General features: G+C 43.7%; 1 protein-coding gene across 1 annotated transcript in view; it reads right to left on the bottom strand.

Annotated features, from left to right (window-relative positions):
* limk1a (LIM domain kinase 1a) overlaps window positions 1-19,796 on the bottom strand; it is a 74,151-nt gene that overhangs the window by 26,194 nt on the left and 28,161 nt on the right. Inside the window, exon 3 of the mRNA XM_085796546.1 lies at window positions 9,310-9,448. Coding sequence (XP_085652672.1) covers window positions 9,310-9,448 — 139 coding nt within the window. The remainder of the gene's footprint in view (window positions 1-9,309; window positions 9,449-19,796) is intronic.

Genomic DNA, 19,796 nt, shown 5'->3' with positions numbered 1-19,796 from the left:
CAATTATGATAAAGTCTTTCTCTGGGCAGATGGTAATTTCTCATCACCGCTGTGTCTACAGATGATCACAGTCATCTGCAATGCATTTGATTATCTGAAGAAATTAACAACTAGAAAAAAGATTCACTAGTCACAAGAGCATATCTTTAAAGTGAGATTACGTAACTGGGAAAAAAAACAAAAAAAACCCCAAACATATTCTTCCTCTTAGTGATGAACATTTTTAACATTGTGGGGTTTTTCAGCTTAACTTGAACTGAACTTGGCTGCAGTTCGCTGACATTAGGCAATTTCAGACAGATGTTGCTTTAAAATGGATTTCAAGTAAACTAACGTTACAAATATTTTCAAAATTTGAGTTCAGTCAGACTCGCTGGCTGTTGGCTCAGAAGTGAAACCTGCAGCCCACAGTTGTACCGCAGCCGGGGTGGGTGGGGGTTGTTGTTGGTGGTGGGGGGGTTAGAGCCCACAGAGGCTGCTGCTTCCGTCACCGTTTCCACAATGGAGGGAGACAATGCGAAACAAGTTGCTACAAATACTCAGTGAACCTACCAACCCACTATTTTTAAGATCTAATGCATTAACATTTTCAGATATTGTGTTCCTAAAGACAATGGAAATCATTTTTCGAGTAAAGAACAGCCTTCCAGCTTGTGTCCTTCAGTTATTAAGAAAAGGAAACTATAATTTAAGAGGGTTATTGATTTTTGAAATGTGTAAAGTGAGAACTAATATAAAATACAAATGTGTTTCAGTCTTAGGAGTTTAAATGTGGAGTAAGCTCAGTGATGAGTTGAAGACATGTAGTTCTTTGTTGAGTTTTAAGAAAGCCTTGAAATGTAAAATAATGAAAAATTATGAAAAATTATAAAATACAGTAATTATTACTTTCATCTTATTATTTTGGACTGCTGACATTCTAGGTAATTTAATTTCACAGAGTGTAAGGATAGGCAAATATAAGCCTTGGGCTTCAGCCTATTCCCTTTTCGGTCACTGTATGATATTTCCCTTTTTTTTTGTGTGTGTGTATGGTTGCAATTGTGTATTATATGTGTTGGCTAAACTGTTCACACAGAATGGTTGATTTTGATGTTGGTGTTGTATGACCGAAATAAACAAATTAAAAAAAAAAAAGCTGCATATCACCGGGCAGGTTATGATTCCTCTACACGTCACGGTGAAGACGCTGATTATAATCTTTAAAACAAAAAAAAAACATATCATAACACAACATCCAGCACAAGTGTCCTTGAGCAAGGCACACGGCCACAAAGCAGCTGCATCCTTCCTCTGTCTGTGAGCCTGACCGACCTTTGACCTTTCTGAGGCAATTTGAAGAACAGACGACTCTGCCTGAACCTGAATATTGTGCAAAACGATTTTCTACACGATGACAGAGCGCTGTATTCCAACGTAACCCATGAGATCACCAACAGCTGATCCTGTTGTCAAGAAAACAGTAGAACACCTACAAGATCTTAACAAATAACATTTCCCAAACATCTATTACACAAGTGTCTGTCTTCACTTAGAGGCAAAACAATCATCAGGCGTTTACAGAAACAACTGGCAGAGTCCCACTCAACCAGAGCTACCTCATACCAGTGGGGGTTGATAAAGTACAGTCTGGGACTTTCCATCGGTTTGTCAGTCAACAGCAAAATATGTCTATTTCTCAATATTAATCACACTGGGGGGGCATAATGTGGTTTGTATTGAAATTTGGTGTATGTGGTATTTTTAGACTCGTAGTCAGAACGCTGGATGACGCACACGCAGAGAAGCCACGAAACCTTAAACCGTCTGTCCCTTTCTGTCTGCTCTGGTTTCACTGTGAAACATGTAAATCATGAAAGTTAATTAACAGAACCACAACATGTCAATTAACAGAAAGCACATTTGAGCTCCAAAGTAAGATGCCTTGTTTACAACAGTACAGTGTTTTATTTTGTTTTTTTTTAACATGGTACTGAACTGAAAAAAAGCCTTGGGTAAGACTTTATTTGACGCCTATCTCTATACTGCATTATAAACATATTTATAATGAGTTATAATGCAGTTATAGCGCTGTATAACTATAGTTATAGACACTCATAAATGATCATAATGCTTTATAACAATAATCAGAACATACTATAAAGCATTTTATCATGACTTATAAGGTCAGGTATTATAATATGTTAAAATTGTTAGTAACTCGCTGACAATGCCCACATCGATAACGCATTATAAGTATAGTTATAACGTGTTATAATTGGCTTATAAACACGTATAACTATCATTATAAACACTCATAAATTATCATAAGACTTTATAACAATAGGCATAACACATCATAGAGCATTTTATAATGGCTTATAAAGTAAAGTATTATAGAGTTATAATACTCTATAACGTGTTATGCTTATTGTTATAAAGCCTTATGATAATTTATGAGTGTTTATAATGATAGTTATACATGTTTATAAGCCAATTATAACTATATTTATATAATGTCAGAAAGTTACTTACAATTACAACGTATTATAATACCTGACCTTATAAGTCATGATAAAATTCTTTATAGTTTGTTATGATTATTTTTATAAAGCTTTATGATCATTTATGAGTGTTTATAACTATAGTTATACTGTTCTATAACTGCATTATAACTCATTATAAGTATGGTTATAATGTGTTACAGAGATAGGCCTCAAATAAAGTGTTACCAAACCTTGTTTTGTAGCCATGTGTGGCAGGACAAGGAGGGCCCAAGCGGGGTTTGAACCCCAGTCTCCCAGGTAAGAGTCATGCGTGCTGACCACTGGACCAAGGGGACATCCCTGTGGCCAAGTAGCCGGGGCACATGATCAGTTGGAGGCATATGACAGGACCGTCAACTGTCTGTCACACATGCATAAAGGGAAACAATTTGATATGAAACCAAAAATCAATCATTTCTTCAGATGGGAAGAGTGGAGAGCCCGTCGTGGTAACTTTCAGACCATGTGATCTGTCATTTCATGAGGGCACATGATGCCAAACAAAGAAAAAATCCCTAAGATTCATAAACACATCTGATTTCAGGAAATTATCTTGGAATTCACCTCCCGCCGTTGTCTGTTCTTGTCTCAATCGAAACACAAAGAGAGAGGGAAAATGAAAGCAAAGAAAGTCCCCGAGACGTAACTGAAGGGATGCCAGTCCAGTCAAAGCAATAAACCACGTGACAGAAGCTGTTTTGACACCATAAACCTGATACCAACGCAGTGGTGCTGTTGTGGTTTAAAGGCACTGGAAGAACGGACAGCTTAAACATCCTCACTACACAAATCATCATCAAGTTGTGATCTTCATTCAACCAACACTAACGCAGCTACAGTACAGCACTAGTCTGACCAGTAAGTATAGTTGCACTGATACTAATCTCTGATTCCCCAAAACTTACTGAGCTCAGATCTGACACCGGTGCTCTCCTTCCCAAATTAAAAATCTATATCGCGCACTCTGTGGAACTCATAATCCTATTATCACCGGCAACAGCAGAAGAGAGATTGTTGAAGCACTAAAAACAGTGTAAGTGGACGACGATGATTGAATAAATTAAACTGATAACAGAAAGACTAAATGATATGATGGTAGGTACTGGAAGAGAGACTGCATCCAATACAGATCGGTCACACCGTGGCAGATATCCGGTCTGCTTAACAAGGAAAGTATCAGCTACAGGACTGCACCAATGCAACATATTGATGAATCTGCACTAGACCCTGAGCTGCCAGCATCTTCTGCCAATAGTAGCTACTTTGTGTGGTGGTCAAACAGCTCTGGAAACGCTCTGCACCCATCACCACTATGAATATCTGTAACTTTATGAAGCTGATGATCACACTCACTCTAGATTCAGATTTTAGAAAACTTTATTTGGGTGCTCTGGTGGCTCGACCTGTAGCGCACAGCCAACGCAGATATAGGATATATACTGGCCCAGGGTCAAATCTGACCCCATCTCCCTCCCCCTGATTTCTCATTCTGTCCTATCACAATAAAGGCATTAAAAGCCCAAAATATAGCTTGAAAAATGAAAACTTTATTTATCCATCCCCCTGGGGCAATTCAGTTGATGGTGCACTTGCAGTGCATCATGAACACATGATATAAAGTCCACCATCTTCTCAAGAAACAAACTCCCCTACATTACCACTCAGTTGTTAAAGGGATAGATCAACATTTGGGTGAACTGGCCCATTGCCATAATCCCTATAGTCATAGCAGTTGGTTTGTTACCTTTAATAGTCGGTGCAAGCTATTTTTAGAACGGCGGAGCAGAGCCGTGAGCTGCTCAGAGCTATGCTACGGAGGCTCATTATGGGATTTCTTGGTTTCCCTCATCAAACTCATCAAATACACAATCCAACAACTCCACAACGCTCTGGTGGACAAGTTGTGAGCTGCACATTCACCACGCTATGAGATAATAACTGAACGTTACCACACAGAGTTGTTTTAGAGGGAAATTCATGCAAAACCGCTGATGCGCATTCCCGTCAAAATCCCATTAGCCTCTGTAGTGTAGCTCTGAGCAGCTCGCGGCTCTGCTCTTGAACTATCTCTTTAAATTAAAGAGGGTTTTTACTCGTGATAATCACGGCTTAATATCTGGCTGTTCAACGCGGAGCTGAAGGAGTGTGGAGAGCAGGCCGACAACAGAACACTGTGGAGATACTAGATAAGACGTTGAGAGTGAGAAACGGTGAAACCACAGAGTTTCCTCCACACTCTGGACGTCTAACAAGCCCAGGTCGATGTCTGGCCCCGCTCCCGTCAGCTGGCTCGCAGCCAGGAGGTGTCTCTGTGGTGGGATCACTGCACAGTCATCAGTCAGGAGGAGGAGGAGGAGGAGGAGCGATGGATGGACAGAGTGAGAGAGGGATGGAAGGAGGGAAATTCAATTAGAGAAGTTAACTTTGTGTTCGGTGCATAAATCTCTCCCAGTAAAGGTCGTAAATAACTGAGTGACGTCCTCTGGCTGAATTACTACCAGTTTACTCAAGGCTGAAGCTGCTGACACGACACACACCTGTTAACAACTACACACACACACACACACACACACACACACACACCGCCATGAACAGCCCTCATCATTATAATATCATACTGTCGTCTGAGAGATCATATTCAGTTAGGACGGTTGTCCCAGCAACAGGGTAGATGCTGATGTCAAGGACATACAACCATTTAATTAAGTTTTTTTGACCCTCTCTCTTCCTGACTGTGCAATTTCTTTGACTGCACTTGACAATACATGTCCGATGTTGTTTTTTGGGCCCTATCTGATACCCTGTTGTGAAAACAGTATAGCAGACACAATAATCTCCACTCAAGGTCGTTTTTCCTGCTTGTTCCCGAGCACAAGAAGTCCTTTAAGTGCTCAGAATAATTTAAAGTTTAACCTTCTGCTGTTGCATGACAGCTGAGCTCACCAAACTCAAATCATCCTGGAGAAAGCCATGAAATACATAGTGAAAGCTCCACATCAGGCTCCTCAATGGTATTTTGAGATTTTACCCTGGAGCACTAACTGTTGTTGTAATGCACCACACTTTGTGTTTCTATTTATATGTCTATTTGTATCACTTTGATGTTATCAGTGTAATGAAGATACAAATTCAAAGACAGATGAGAGTGATAACAGCCCACTCCTTGAATATACAGGTGCATCTCAATAAATTAGAATATCATGTAAAGTTAAAATATAGTGAAAAAGTTCACTGTTGTAACTTAATCGTGTCTCACTCTAATCAGCTGATGAACTCAGAAGGTTTCCTGAGCCTTTACATGGTCTTGTTCACACTGCTGCTCAAAATCAGATTCTTAGCAAATCCAGATTGTATCTAGTTTGGTTTTTTCTGATGCAAACCACAAACGGAGGTGGTTTCACATGTGACTCTAATCGGATTTGTACAGATCGGTTTCAATGTGAGAATTTCCATGTGTCTTCTGTGTCAGTCGTAGCGCAACATGAACAAAAACAACAACAACAACGTGGTTTTAGAGAGACAGAGGTTAATTCAAGGATGCTCGGTTGCTGCCACTTCCTTGTCGTTAGCAGATTTTCTTTTTTTTGGTTTATTAGCAACGTATTTGCGCTGCAGCTCCACATGATTTGGGACAGAAAGAAGCACAGTTCACTGTCGTCTGTTTTGTCTGTTTATGGGCGTAGGTAGCCTGTTACCATAGAAATCAATGTGGACAGTTGGACGCACGCAGATTGGATCTGATCATGTAATGTGGACTGTCAGTCAGTAAGATCGGATTCTGATGATTTGGGCTGCAGTGTGAACGAGGCCTAACTCTGGTTCAGTAGCTACACTGACCTCCATTTACTGAAATGCACCTGTAAATACTAATTACACTATATGCACAACAGGCCAGTTAAAGTCAACATAGCAGTGCTGAATACGTATAACCTCACTGATGGGAGTGGAGAAGCTGTTAATAAAGTGTCGCTGTTGGCAACCAGCTCCCAAACATATAAATAAAAGAGCACAGCGAGGCTGAAGCTCCTTCTTAGCCTCCCTCCCTCCCTCATGTGATGCTTCTCTCTGACCACCATCTGTTTGCAGACTGACTCATCACCACATCATCATGACGCTCACAGTGTTTTCACTGACTCTGGCGTTTGCTGCCTCACCTTTTTCTTTGTGTTTGGCACAGACACGAGGAGCTCACCTTGGTCCGCACGTTGTCTACGCAGTAATCCGATCGGTCCAGCTACCTCTGCGATGATTCGATGAAGCCATGTTTGGCTGGCCCATCTCAGATTTATTTAAGAGTAACGGAGGAGACAGTCGGTCAGGGTCTTTGCAGTGTAAGAGGAGCAATAAAGCGGAGAGAGGAGGAGAGGAGGTGCAGCAGTCTCTCCACCTAATTCACTTTAGAGTCCCTACATGTTTCATTATCGGGATTGCACTGCAAAGGGCGAGCTGTCTGGAGGCAGCGTGAATGATAAAGTACAGACACACTCACTCACTCACTCACTCGTACAGATGCAGAGAAAAGGCCGAACCATGAATAATTTTCGCTCATCATGACCATGACACATGACGGCTGCAGTATGTCACCGGGGGCAAATGTGTCAGGAGGAGGCCTTTTATTTGCAACAATTGGACTCAGTTTCTTTTTTTCTTTTTTTTTTAAACCAGTCAGCTTTCCCTCACAGTCTGTGGTTTATTGGTTCAAGGCTGTAGTCAACAGTCTGGGTTAGAGGTGGCTGAACGGCCTTATCTGGCCACTAAACATCCTACAACTAGATATTGACATTAAATGGGATTAAAACGCAATTTAAACAGCTCCTGTTGTGATATTTTGGTAAGAACTGCTCCTAAAATGGAAGTTAAATACACAATGGCCTAGAGCTGAAATGCAGTTTGAGATGATTCAAGTCAAAATCCCACCAAACGGCATTTAAAGGGATAGTTCAACATTTTGTTAAATTGGCCCGTTGCCATAATCTCTAAAAATAGCGAAAATAAAATAACGAACCTACTGCTAAAACTATAGGGATTATGGCAATGGGCCAATTTGCCAAAATGTTGAACTATCCCTTTAAACATTTTACACATCAGACACAGGTGACATCTCCTGAAATGCAAATGCTTAGCCAGTGTTTTCAGTGGATAATTTCCCTGTCGTAGGAGCTTTATGTAAAGTCGACAGGCGGTAGTTTTCCAGAATATCAGCCTCACATATTTCCACACACACACACACACACATAGCTGACATAGTTTTCATATCGTCTGCTACCACAGCTGATAATTCAAATTCTGCCTCCCTGGGTGGTGTGAACAGCATGAGGATTAGCAAAAGTTGACCAGTGATGAATCAGTGGGGGGTGTTTAACATGCTTCTTCACACTGACCACATCTCTAAGTATGTCAACTGCTTTATAGTGAACTGTATGTTAGTCACACAGCAGCAGAGTCACTGCTCAAACCCATTTAAAAAGTGACTCTGATCATCCCCCAAAACACATCAAGGGATTCAGGATACCTGCATCATGTTCAATGATGTGTGGGAAGATATTTCTTTAAATATATATATAAAAATTAATCTTCTGACTATTTTCTGCATTAATCCTAGAAGAAACAAACCAGAAACCAGAAACCAGGAAATCCTGAGTTGCCATTTTCAAACATGTTGTGTTTACTATCAAATAAGACAAAGAAAATGCCAAAAGTTAGATAGATAGATAAAATGATCATCCAAATTTACTTTATTTTCTTGTTAATCAACTATGGGTAACACTTTATAATAAGTACACACTATTAAGCATTAGTTAAGCATTAAATAATTCAATTCAATTCAAAAAACTTTATTTATCCCCGAGGAGTAAAAAAAAATACTGAATTCATCATAACGCATGAATAGGCTACTCCTTAGTATGTAGTTTATAAACACAGTTAAAAATCTTTTACTCATCATTGATAAGGACTAACTGTGTTTATAAACTACAGTCTAATGAGTATTCATGCGTTATAAATGAAGAATTCAGTATTTATTAATGCTTAACTAATGTTTAATAGTGTGTACTTATTATAAAGTGTTACCCAACTATGCGACTGAGCAGGGGTGAATATAAATCGTATTTTTATGAACATTTCAGAGGTGTGTGTGTGTGTCAGAAGAGCACCAGCAGCTTGGCCCTGCACCGCCACCTCAGCAGAGGTGAGTTCATTAGGAGCAGGCAGATTAGCAAACAGGCACGGAGAATTACAACTGCCTGAAGAAAATCACGTTACACCTGCGTTTGTGCAGCCACATACAGTATTAATCTGTTTTTTGTCTTTTCAAGCTTTATAAATGTGTACGACTCCGTCATTAATCAGCAGATAGACACAACTCTCCTTTGATTCTGGTATCTCATCTTTTCTATAATGCAGCAGCACTTATCAGCAGAGGTTGAATCTATTGTTTATCTGCTTTCCGGTGCCGCAACCACATCCATTCAGCACATGAACCCACATGACCCTCTGTGCTGTGTCTCAACAACAGCTCCTGGTGGTCTGTAAGACAATCTGACGGAGCCGCTAAAGGAAAAAAGGGTCAGTTACAGGTCTGGCATCCATCCTACGTGCATGTACGTCTGTTGGCACACACTGACCGGGCCGAGGCTGTAAAAGTATGGACACAGTTCTGTGTGTGTGTGTGTTTGCTCTTTTTCATGTTTGTGCGCCACAGCCCCGAGCTGTAACTTGAGGTTTTATCGGCAAACAAAGGAGCAGGCAGGTGATGAGGAGTGAGTCAGCGGATACGTCCTCTTACCATGATGAGGCCGGTGGTGATGGGATCGTTGCAGCCGTGGCACAGCTCCCCAAATTTGGCCCAGTAGTCCTTCTTGCAGAAGAGTCGGCCATCTTTTTCATAATACCAGTGGGACAGCGAGGCGCTGCACTCACAACATCTGCAGAGGAAGAGGTGGAAAGAAGTGCATGAGCAGTTGGTTCACACTTTTTAAATGGGCATTGAAGATAAAATCTGGTCATTATTCCAATACAAAGCTCCACATGACTGGAATAATCTTCCTCCCCATTTGAGATCCATTACCTCCTTTCTTTGTTTTAGGTCTTCTTTATTCTCTCATGTCAGAATAACCTGTTCATGTTTTTAATTTGAGGGTAATTTAATTTAATTTATTTTATGTATAATGTTCAGTTTAATGTATTTTCTTTTTTCCATATACCATTTGAGGACAGGGGTTGTTGGGTGGGAGGGGTGAGCTGAGTGCAAGCATATGTTTTACCTAATTGTTTTTGTTAATTTGTCTGTTTGGTTTTGTCTTGTCTTTTGTTTCTTTTGTTTTCTGTACTGTCCGTTTTGTATTATTGTTTTGTGGAATGTATGTTTGTATGTATGTATGTTGTATGTGTACTTGGGACCCCCTCGAAAATGAGATGCTGCATCTCAAGGGGCTATCCCTTAATCAATTCAATTCAATTCCTTTGGCAGAAACAAGAGGGAAAAGCAAGACTTTCCCTCTTGTGATAGGACATGGTCCATATGTCATATTGTATTATTGTATTCAAATCAGTCCGTTCATCATTTATTCTCTTAAAAATCACAGTAAACGTGTCAGAGAGCCCCACAACAATGAACCCACATATTAAATAGATCTATAAGAGAAAATTGTAAAACAAGCAACATCCTCACATTTGAAAACTGGAAACATAAGTGACTTAATCAAACATTTTCAAGGACAGTCAACAGTTTAACTGTCTGATAATAAAGTCACTGACTTGTCAACATTCATTTTCAGCACCGTAACTGTAACAACATGAAAAACATGGAGGCCAGTGTCATCACTGATGCAACAAACAGTTACAACTTTTAAAAGTGCTCGTCAAATATAGATTGCTGCTGTCATTGTGTTGACAGCACATTATATTGTAGCCTAACTGAGCTCTGTAAACCCATAATTTAACCCTGCTGATGACACCCTGCACGCCCCAAATTACCGCTTTCCCGGTGATAATAAGGCTCTTTGTGGATCTATCACACACACACACACACACACACACACACACACACACACACACACACACACACGCATACACACACACACCACCCAGGCAGACAAATGACATCACACCAAAACACACATATCAGATGGAGAATTAAAAAAATAAACAAAGTAAAATGGAACAACACAAAGACGGAGTGATGTCAGTGCGGTCGACTACGACAACATGCTTTTCAGTACAATGTGTGTATTTACTCAGTCAGCCACAGGGAACGCCATATGTAGCGGTTAAACACGACTTTGTGGAGGCAGAAGAAGATTTTGAAGTCAAACTGAAATTAAATGTTTACCAAGAAATCAGTGTATATACAACTGTGCAAAGAGCCTTTTAGGAGCTTTACATGTTTAGATGCTTTTACATCACACAACCCCCTCAGGGAGGCAGCTGATGGGTTTCCAGCAGAGGGGCCAGGGCCAGACCAAACACGGCCAGAGGCAGCAGAGCTATCTCCACACAGAAAGAGAAGAACAAGGGCCCAGAAACAGACCGTCTGCCCCCACAGACAGAGTCCTTATCTCAACATCAGGGAGTCAGTCAGGATCACAAGAACAGACAGAAGACTCTGAGTCAGCCCAAATCTCCAAGATGAAAAATCGACCTGTCACGAAGTTTTACTGTCACTGAACTGTGTCAAATGTTACTGATGAACAAAAAACTACTCAGACTTGGCACCTTCGCTTCACTGGTGTCCTTGGTGGGTTTTTTTTTTTTAACTTCAGTTTTATTGTGCCATGGTTTCAGGACAAGATACCGGTAGATAGATTTGGTTTAACCCCTTACAGTAAAAAAACAACATGACATCCACAGGCCAGTGGGTTTTGAGGGGTTCAATGAAATCTGAACAGCAACTCAACCGTCCTCCACCTTGTCGAGAACTTCTCTGTCAGTGTGACGGTGTGAGCCCCACACTGTCACTTTAAGGACCTATGACTCCTGACAAGGGTGCACACTTGTCAGGAGAACGTGATGGTGTCCTTAATTGCTTCCCAGTCACCACACCTGAGACTGGTTGTGTTGTGATTGACTGGGTGCCACCATCTCAACATCTGTTGGCACTTCCTTAGCAAAAGTAGAAGTAAAGCAATATATTATATGCTGTATTTAGAGCCATGTTGTTGTAAATTGTGTTTATGTGTGTTAGGGTGTTTGCATGACAATTGTTTAAAGGCAGGGATTGTTTGCAAATTATTTTTCCCCCCTGTCAGTGAACTGGCCCACTTATAGTGGGAGGGGCCAAGTGGTTAAAAGGGGGTGAGCTGAGGCTCGGTTCTCTCTATGCTGCCAGTCTGTTGAGGTGGAGGAGTAGGCCCACAACTGTCTCTGAGGAGACTATGTTGGTCTCCTCTGTTATTGTTCAGTAAACCACTTGGGTGAATAAATCTTGTAAATCTGATAAACCTGAAGCGTGTCTTGCCATCCTTCTTATGTTAACCCGGGTCAGAGGCCATCCACTACCCATACCTGAGGCAGAGGTGTGACATTTGGTGGCAGTGGTGGGATGGCAAGCCGCAGGGTTTATACAAAGAAGTCTGGCAGAGGGAGACGAGGTTTACGATCTCAAGTGGCAGAGTTGGTGACAATGACAGAGGAGGCTGAAGAGGAGGCCATGGCAGGGGCTGTGGGTGGAGCAGCCCTGATGGAGGAGCTGGAGGAAGAGGAGTGGATCGGAGATGAGAAAGGCTGGGAGGACGTCGTGGTTAAGCCGAAGGTCAGGGGACCAGGGTTGGTGGAGCCACCGATGTCGGACCCTGCTGGGACTTTGGAGCTGGTCACCCTGCTAAAGGACTTTTTGACTGGTCAGCAACAGAGGGAAGATGTGTTCGTCCAGGAAATTCGGCAGCTGAAAACGGCTATGACAGTGCCTGGAGTCGGCGGAGCCTTCGTGCGCCCTGACCAAGGCGCTAGGGCCCACCAACGCACTGTCCCTCCCATCGACCTTTCTGTTGAGGAAAGTCCCCGCATGCCTCTTCCCACCCCAGCGCCCAGAACTGAATTACGGCGACTTTCCACAACCCGGGCTCCTCAGCCACGCCAACCCCTGGACCCCAGTTCTACTCCACAGTCCAGTGAGTCCATGCAGGCTGTGGGCCCCACTGACATGCACCTACGACACGTCCCCAAGCTGCTCCCTTTCCAACAAGGCGAGGACATTGAAAACTTCCTGGTGCGCTTTGAGCGCATAGCCCGCACCTGGGGCTGGCCACAGTCGGAATGGGCCTGCAGACTGGTCCCTCTCTTGAGTGGGAAGGCCCTCGATGCCTACTCGTCAATGGATGAGGACTCTTCCAACATCTATGCCCAACTTAAAGACGCACTCCTTGCCAAATTTGATATCTCTCCTGAGACCTACAGACTGCAGTTCCGGTCAACACACGTGCCCCTGGGTGAGGCGCCCAAAGAGACTTATAACCGACTCAAAGGACTGTACAGGAGATGGGTCAAACCTGAGCAGCGGACAAAGGAGGAAATCGCGGAGGTGATGATCCTGGAGCAACTTCTGCGTATGCTGCCAAATGAGATGAGAACCTGGTCAAGGAGCATGAGCCAGAAGATGGGGTGACTGCTGCCAAGCTTGCTGGCCAGTACCTCAATGCCCGCAAAGGTTTGACACCCCCACGGACAAATACCAGAGCTGCTGGAGACAGGACCCGGGATTACCGAATGGGTGGCCCCGTGAATGTGCAAGGTACTTTGAGAGAGACAAAGGACAATTACCGAGCGGGTGGCCCAGTGAATGTGCAAGGCACTTTGAGAGAGACAAGGGGGGGTGTAAAACCGGGCCCAGCTATGGAGCTCATATGCTTATACTATTGCCAACAGCCAGGGCACCGAGCCTCAGCCTGTCCCTTGAAAGGCCCTAAGCTGTCCAGCTTTTGTCATGTTCCTCATCCATCCGGTTCAGTTTTAGGACGGCCATCTGCTGTAGAGATGATGTCTGAAGCTGAACGGGAACCGGACACTGAATCCATCCTTAAGTCGGTGCTTGTTAATGGCCATCAAGTGCAAGCTCTACTTGACACAGGTAGCTCCATGACCCTCCTTCACCGTTCCTTTGCTTCTCTTGGTCAACTTGATTACAAGCATGCCACTGCCATCCAGTGTGTTCATGGGGATCAGAGAAGATATCCAGTGATGGATGTTACAGTCGTCATTGATGATCAGGCTTTCTTACTCCGTGTTGGAGTCCTTGAAAACCTGCCCCATGACATGATCTTGGGAAGAGACTTGCCTATTCTGCCTGATCTTATTTGCAGAACACGCCGGCGGCAAGAACAGTCCTGTTCAATCACAGATGTTCCCGAGGCTTACCCAGTCCATACCCGGTCCCAGACGGTCAAACTTGGGCTGGAGCCTCTTCCTGACTTGGATCCCTCTCTATGTCAGGGTGGCCATAAAGGGCCCCGGAAAAGCCGGCACCAGCGTCGCCTGGAGAAGATCCAAGGTACTCCTGTGTTTAGTGTCCTTCCCAACTCGAACTCCGACGGAAAGTGGCAGGTACCGGAGGACATCCGAGAGCTACAGAAAGCTGATGTCTCCCTGGCACCCCTGCTGGCGAAGGTGGGGAAGTTGGAGACCACTCGGAAGCCAGACCAAGGTGAGAAATACCTGCTTGAGGATGGAGTCTTGTATGTGGCAGATCAGCCAGAAGAACCGGTTGGTTTTCCTTCCAGTTGTAGGCCTTTAATCCTACACCTGGCTCATTTCCATCCCGTGGGCAGGTCATCTTGGACAAGACAAGACTCTCGCTAGAGTCCGGGGGCCAGATTCTTTTTGGCCGCTAATGGTGAGAGATGTCATTGAGTACTGTCAAACCTGTTCCGCGGTGCCAGAAGACCTCACCGAGGCGACCAGAGAAGGCCCCCATTACTCCCCCTTCACGGCAATTGATACCCCGTTTCGGAGGATTGCAATGGACATCGTTGGACCCCTTGAAAAGAGCAGTGCTGGTCCATGAATACATTCCTTGTTCTCTGACTATGCAACCAGGTTCCCTGAGGCCTTCCCTCTGCGGAGTGTCAAGACGCCGAAAAATCATCGATGCCCTCGTCCAGTTTTCTTCTCCCGAGTGTGGGTATCCCGGATGAAATAATTACCGATCAGGGTACCAATTTCACTTCCCAGCACATGAAGCAGCTTCACAAACAGCTTGGCATCACAGGTATCCGCACCACTCCCTATCATCCACAAACGGACGGTTTAGTGGAACGGTTTTAATCAAACGCTGAAGGTCCATGCTGCGGAAGTTCGTCAGCGATACCGGTAGAGACTGGACAAATGGCTCCCCTTTGTCCTGTTTGCTTATCGAGAGGTACCCCAAGCCTCTACCGGGTTCTCGCCCTTTGAGCTTCTTTACGGCTTCCCTATTCAGGGCCCTTTGGACCTTTTGAAGAAATCCTGGGAGGGTAAGCAAACTGCACCGAGAAGTGTTCTTTCTTATGTCTTGCAGATGAGGGACCGGCTGGAGCAATACCGAGCAGAGGCAAGGCACAATCTGGGGAAGGCCCAGCTAAGGCAGAAGAGCTGGTATGACCAGAAGGCTCGCCAGCGGGTGCTACAGCCAGGTCAGCAGGTGATGTTGTTGCTTCCAACCTCCAGCCATAAACTGCTGGCTCAATGGCAAGGGCCCTATTCAGTGGTCAAAAGGATTGGTCCTGTCACCTATGAGGTTTCACACCCGGATAAGGGTAAGATGTCACAAGTGTACCACATTAATCTCCTGAAAGAATGGAAGGAACGAAGGGGCCATACAGGGGGAGCTGATGTGGCCCAAACCAGTCCAAACCCTTCCAGCATGGAGTTGCAAGGGGAGAAGGTAATGCTGGCTCGTGAGGTGGAGACGGATGAGACTGTAGAGGGGACTGATCTTTCCATGCTGACCACCACCCAGCCACCAGATCTTAGCCACTTGCCGGCACAGTCTGCTCTTGAGCTCATGCAGGTGTGTGAGGAGTTCCCTGAGCTGGATCAACTCGATGAAGGATAAAAACTCCCGGGTCACAAGGTGGTACTTGGCTCTGCAGCCCTATTGTTTTAACATCCGCCACCGAGCTGGAAAGATGAATGTCCTGGCGGATTACTTGTCACGGCTTCCTGAGCTCACAGCCGTCGGAGAGGGGGGAAGTGATGTGACGGTGTGAGCCCCACACTGTCACTTTAAGGACCTATGACTCCTGACAAGGGTGCACACTTGTCAGGAGAACGTGATGGTGTCCTTAATTGCTTCCCAGTCACCACACCTGAGACTGGTTGTGTTGTGATTGACTGGGTGCCACCATCTCAACATCTGTTGGCACTTCCTTAGCAAAAGTAGAAGTAAAGCAATATATTATATGCTGTATTTAGAGCCATGTTGTTGTAAATTGTGTTTATGTGTGTTAGGGTGTTTGCATGACAATTGTTTAAAGGCAGGGATTGTTTGCAAATTATTTTTCCCCCCTGTCAGTGAACTGGCCCACTTATAGTGGGAGGGGCCAAGTGGTTAAAAGGGGGTGAGCTGAGGCTCGGTTCTCTCTATGCTGCCAGTCTGTTGAGGTGGAGGAGTAGGCCCACAACTGTCTCTGAGGAGACTATGTTGGTCTCCTCTGTTATTGTTCAGTAAACCACTTGGGTGAATAAATCTTGTAAATCTGATAAACCTGAAGCGTGTCTTGCCATCCTTCTTATGTTAACCCGGGTCAGAGGCCATCCACTACCCATACCTGAGGCAGAGGTGTGACAGTCAGTATGTAGTTTTAAGGAACTGAACTGTTTCATTTGGTTTTGTCTTTAACATAAAACCTCCAGTGAGACAAAATTTCAGAAGAAACTTTCAGAAATTTTCTTTTGAAATACTTAAAAATCAATAAATCAGGAAGACTAGAGTCCTGGTCGACCCAAACCTCTTCCATGTAACAATGGTGGAGGCCACTGTGCTCTTCTTAGAAACAATAAGTGCAGCAGATATTGTTTTGTTGCCTTGCTCAGATCTGTGCTTTGCTACAGTTCAGTCTCTGAGCTCTTGGGCCAGTTCCTTCGACCTCATGGATCTTATTTTGCTCTGATATGCAAATGAGCTGTAAGGCCTTATATGGACAGGTGTGTGCCTTTCCAAATCAGGTCCAAATTATTTAATTCAACATCTGGAGTCAAAAGAAGGTGTAGAACCATCTAAAAGATGAACTAAATAACTTGACAGTTCCTGAATGACTTACATGAGTGTCACAGCAAAGGGTCTTATAGGGTCTTATTATATTATCATTATTATATAATACTTATGTTCACGTGATATTTCAGTTTTTCATTTTTAATTAATTTGCAAACGTTTCTAGAATTCTGGCTTTGTGCTGTCATTATGGGATGGTAGGTGTAGATTGACGAGGGAAAGAAAAAATGAATTAAGATAAAGCTGCAACATAAATGGTGAAAAATTGAAGGGGGTCTGAATACTTTCTGTAAGCACTGTGAATATGTCTTACTTTACTTTTTATAATAAATTGATTGCTTGGTGTAAACACTTTAAGAAAATGTCAGTGAAAAAGAAAAAATGGCCCATCATTATTTCTGAAGCTTATAAGAAGCTGGAACCACTCATATATAAAAAAAGACAAACTTTTTTTGCCAATAGCCTACATATAAGCTACAGCTTTCCTGTGGACTGTTCACTGTACATATACATATATATGAGGCTCAACAGTGATCTTGCAACAAAGACTTGCCTCACCGCAGGTTAATCTGACCTGATCAGACTTTGGGGGGTTTTCCAAGTTGTATTTTAACAATGGGACTTTTAAAGTGCTGAACTGTCATATCAGCCCACATCAGTGCAGCTGTCTGGCAGACTGCCTGACACCGAGCCCCCGTCAGACATGCTGATGTGTGGAGCTCTGTCTGGTCTGTCACCGGGAGTTCAGCAGCAAACTGCTCCAAAAGTCCAGAGTGACGTCAGCTGGAGAGACATCGGGACGATAAAGAGATGGAGACGGACAGGAGGTGATGATACGGTGGCAGTGGTGTGTGAAGATGATGTACAACACACACATTTTTCCACATTCACTAATAATGCAAATAACACGCACTGCTACACATGCTGGATTAAATATTCAAAATAAGGATAAAACCAGGCGAGTAAAGGTTATTTCCTGGTACATAGGTGATGGCAGACGATAAGAGCTACTTCAGAGGAAAGAGGATGTGAACCATCACATATGACTCAGGAGCTTTAGTTAAACTCAAAAGGTGGAAACCTGAGCCGGTATGAACCAGATAGCACCTTACTGATCCTCCTATTGATAAGACGGCGTGTCGTCTGCATCCACACATATCCGCTTATGGCTTGTTTGTAAACACGGTGTCGTCACGTGAGCGGATACATTTGCTCTGCGTGTGTCCATAAATCAAAATGTGTGCTAATCCCCCAATGCGTATCCGTCGTCAGTGAGTTAGTGCACGAGCTGCCTGCAGGCGTGAGTCTGTAATCTGTCTCAATCTCCGTGGCTAAGTGAGTGTCTCCAGCAGGGCGTCCCGACTCCCGACCATCCGCTGAAAACACGGCCCGTCCACAGCTTCAGTGTCTGGAGGAGAATCATTCACATCATCCCACTTTCCTCCTGTTTCCACGGCCACAACAAAGTTTTACTTCACTCATGTGCTGTCATTTGGATTCCTGAAGACATTTCCTTTTTAATATTTGGCAATATCTTTTATGATCTAGATATTTCTCTCAACACAGTCAAGTGTGTAGCTAAACGGCAGGTTTGACAATTAGGGCTGGTCGGGTATGATTTACTGATTCGATTCAATTCTGATTCAAAAGATCCCGATTTGATTAGAATCAATTTCCGATTCGATATCGATCCATTTAGAGATATTTCAGTTTTAATACCAGTTTTGCTCGGTTATGAAAGAGATTTTAAAGATGGAACTCTCTAACATTAAATTAAAAAGCTAGCTACTAGCCGCTCCTTATAGGGGAAGATTGGAGCGAGAGCAGGCGAGTGTGAATGCAACACTTACTGGCTGGGAGGAATTAAACTTGTAGCTAACACCTTAAAGGAGAAGTAAGGTGAATGTTTGTGTTAATATAAGTCTTAAATAGTTATATCTTCCAACAGCAATCACTTACATAGAGTGTTTGGTCTGAAACACGGGTCTGTCAGTCACTCTGCTCTGCTGTAAGCCGAGGAGAAAACTTTCCTTGTATCCTACAACCTTTATCCAATGAGGAGAGAGAACGGCATAAAGGGGCGGTCCTCTCTGTGTGTGCAGCCAAGGGATGCGCGTGAATGTGGTGACATAGGGACGACGGCGGGGACTGCTAACTCCATCGGCTGACAAGAAGTTAGCCAAAACGTCCGGATCGCTTACTTCTGCTTTAAATTAAAAAGCTAGCTACCAGCCGCTCCTTATGGGTGAAGGTTGGAGCGAGAGCAGGCGAGTGTGAGTGCAATACCTAGGAATTAAACTTGTAGCTAACACCTTAGAATCAGTAAAAGTAAAAAAAAAAAAAAAAACAGATAATGAAATAAATAAGAAACTATAGTAATAAACAAGTGCATAGTGAAATGTATGTCTGCAGAATTCAGGTCAGGTTGGATCTTAAATTACTGTATATAGATCATCAATGAAACTTAGTGAAGAATGTTGTGCATGCTGCCTGCTTGCACCTTTTCTGGAGAAATTCATCTGCAGATTCGTCAGAAATGAGAAACAACAACTGGGTGCAGCCCTACACTCACAACTCTGCAACTGCTCAAATCTGGCGTTGAATCTTTGCAGTGGCATGTCTCCCTCCTCCCTCCTTCAGCATCACAGCTAAACAAGAAAATACTCAAGTTAACCCTCTGTGTGTGTGAGGAGGAAACAGGGCTGGTTCGTAAAGTAACAACTAGTGAGTCGGACTCGTTAAAATATTCATCAGAAGCCGCAACTCCGCCGTGACTTCGCCGCAGGTCTCTGCACCAAGCGGAGGGCCTGTGCAAACACACATGCACACACATTCACATTCACAGTCATGACCTTGCAGCACATACAGTCAGACACACATGCAATTTATTTATTAGACACACACACACACACCGAGACACACCCACTCTGTTCGGTGCCTGGCTGCACACTGAGCTTCACTGCAGCTCAGCAGATTGTGGCAGAGCTGCTTCAGTATGCAGCACGTTAGGGTGAGCGAGGCGCGGGGGGAGGTAAAGGGCGAGACTTGGAAGTGGGTCAAGGCTTTCAGAAGACAAGACATCCACAGCA

Source organism: Trachurus japonicus, chromosome 13, assembly GCF_045865225.1.
Source record: "Trachurus japonicus isolate A0001 chromosome 13, Traja_1.0".
NCBI lineage: Eukaryota > Metazoa > Chordata > Actinopteri > Carangiformes > Carangidae > Trachurus > Trachurus japonicus.
Note: the sequence above shows the minus strand (reverse complement) of the source record. Positions and strands in the feature narration are given on the sequence as shown.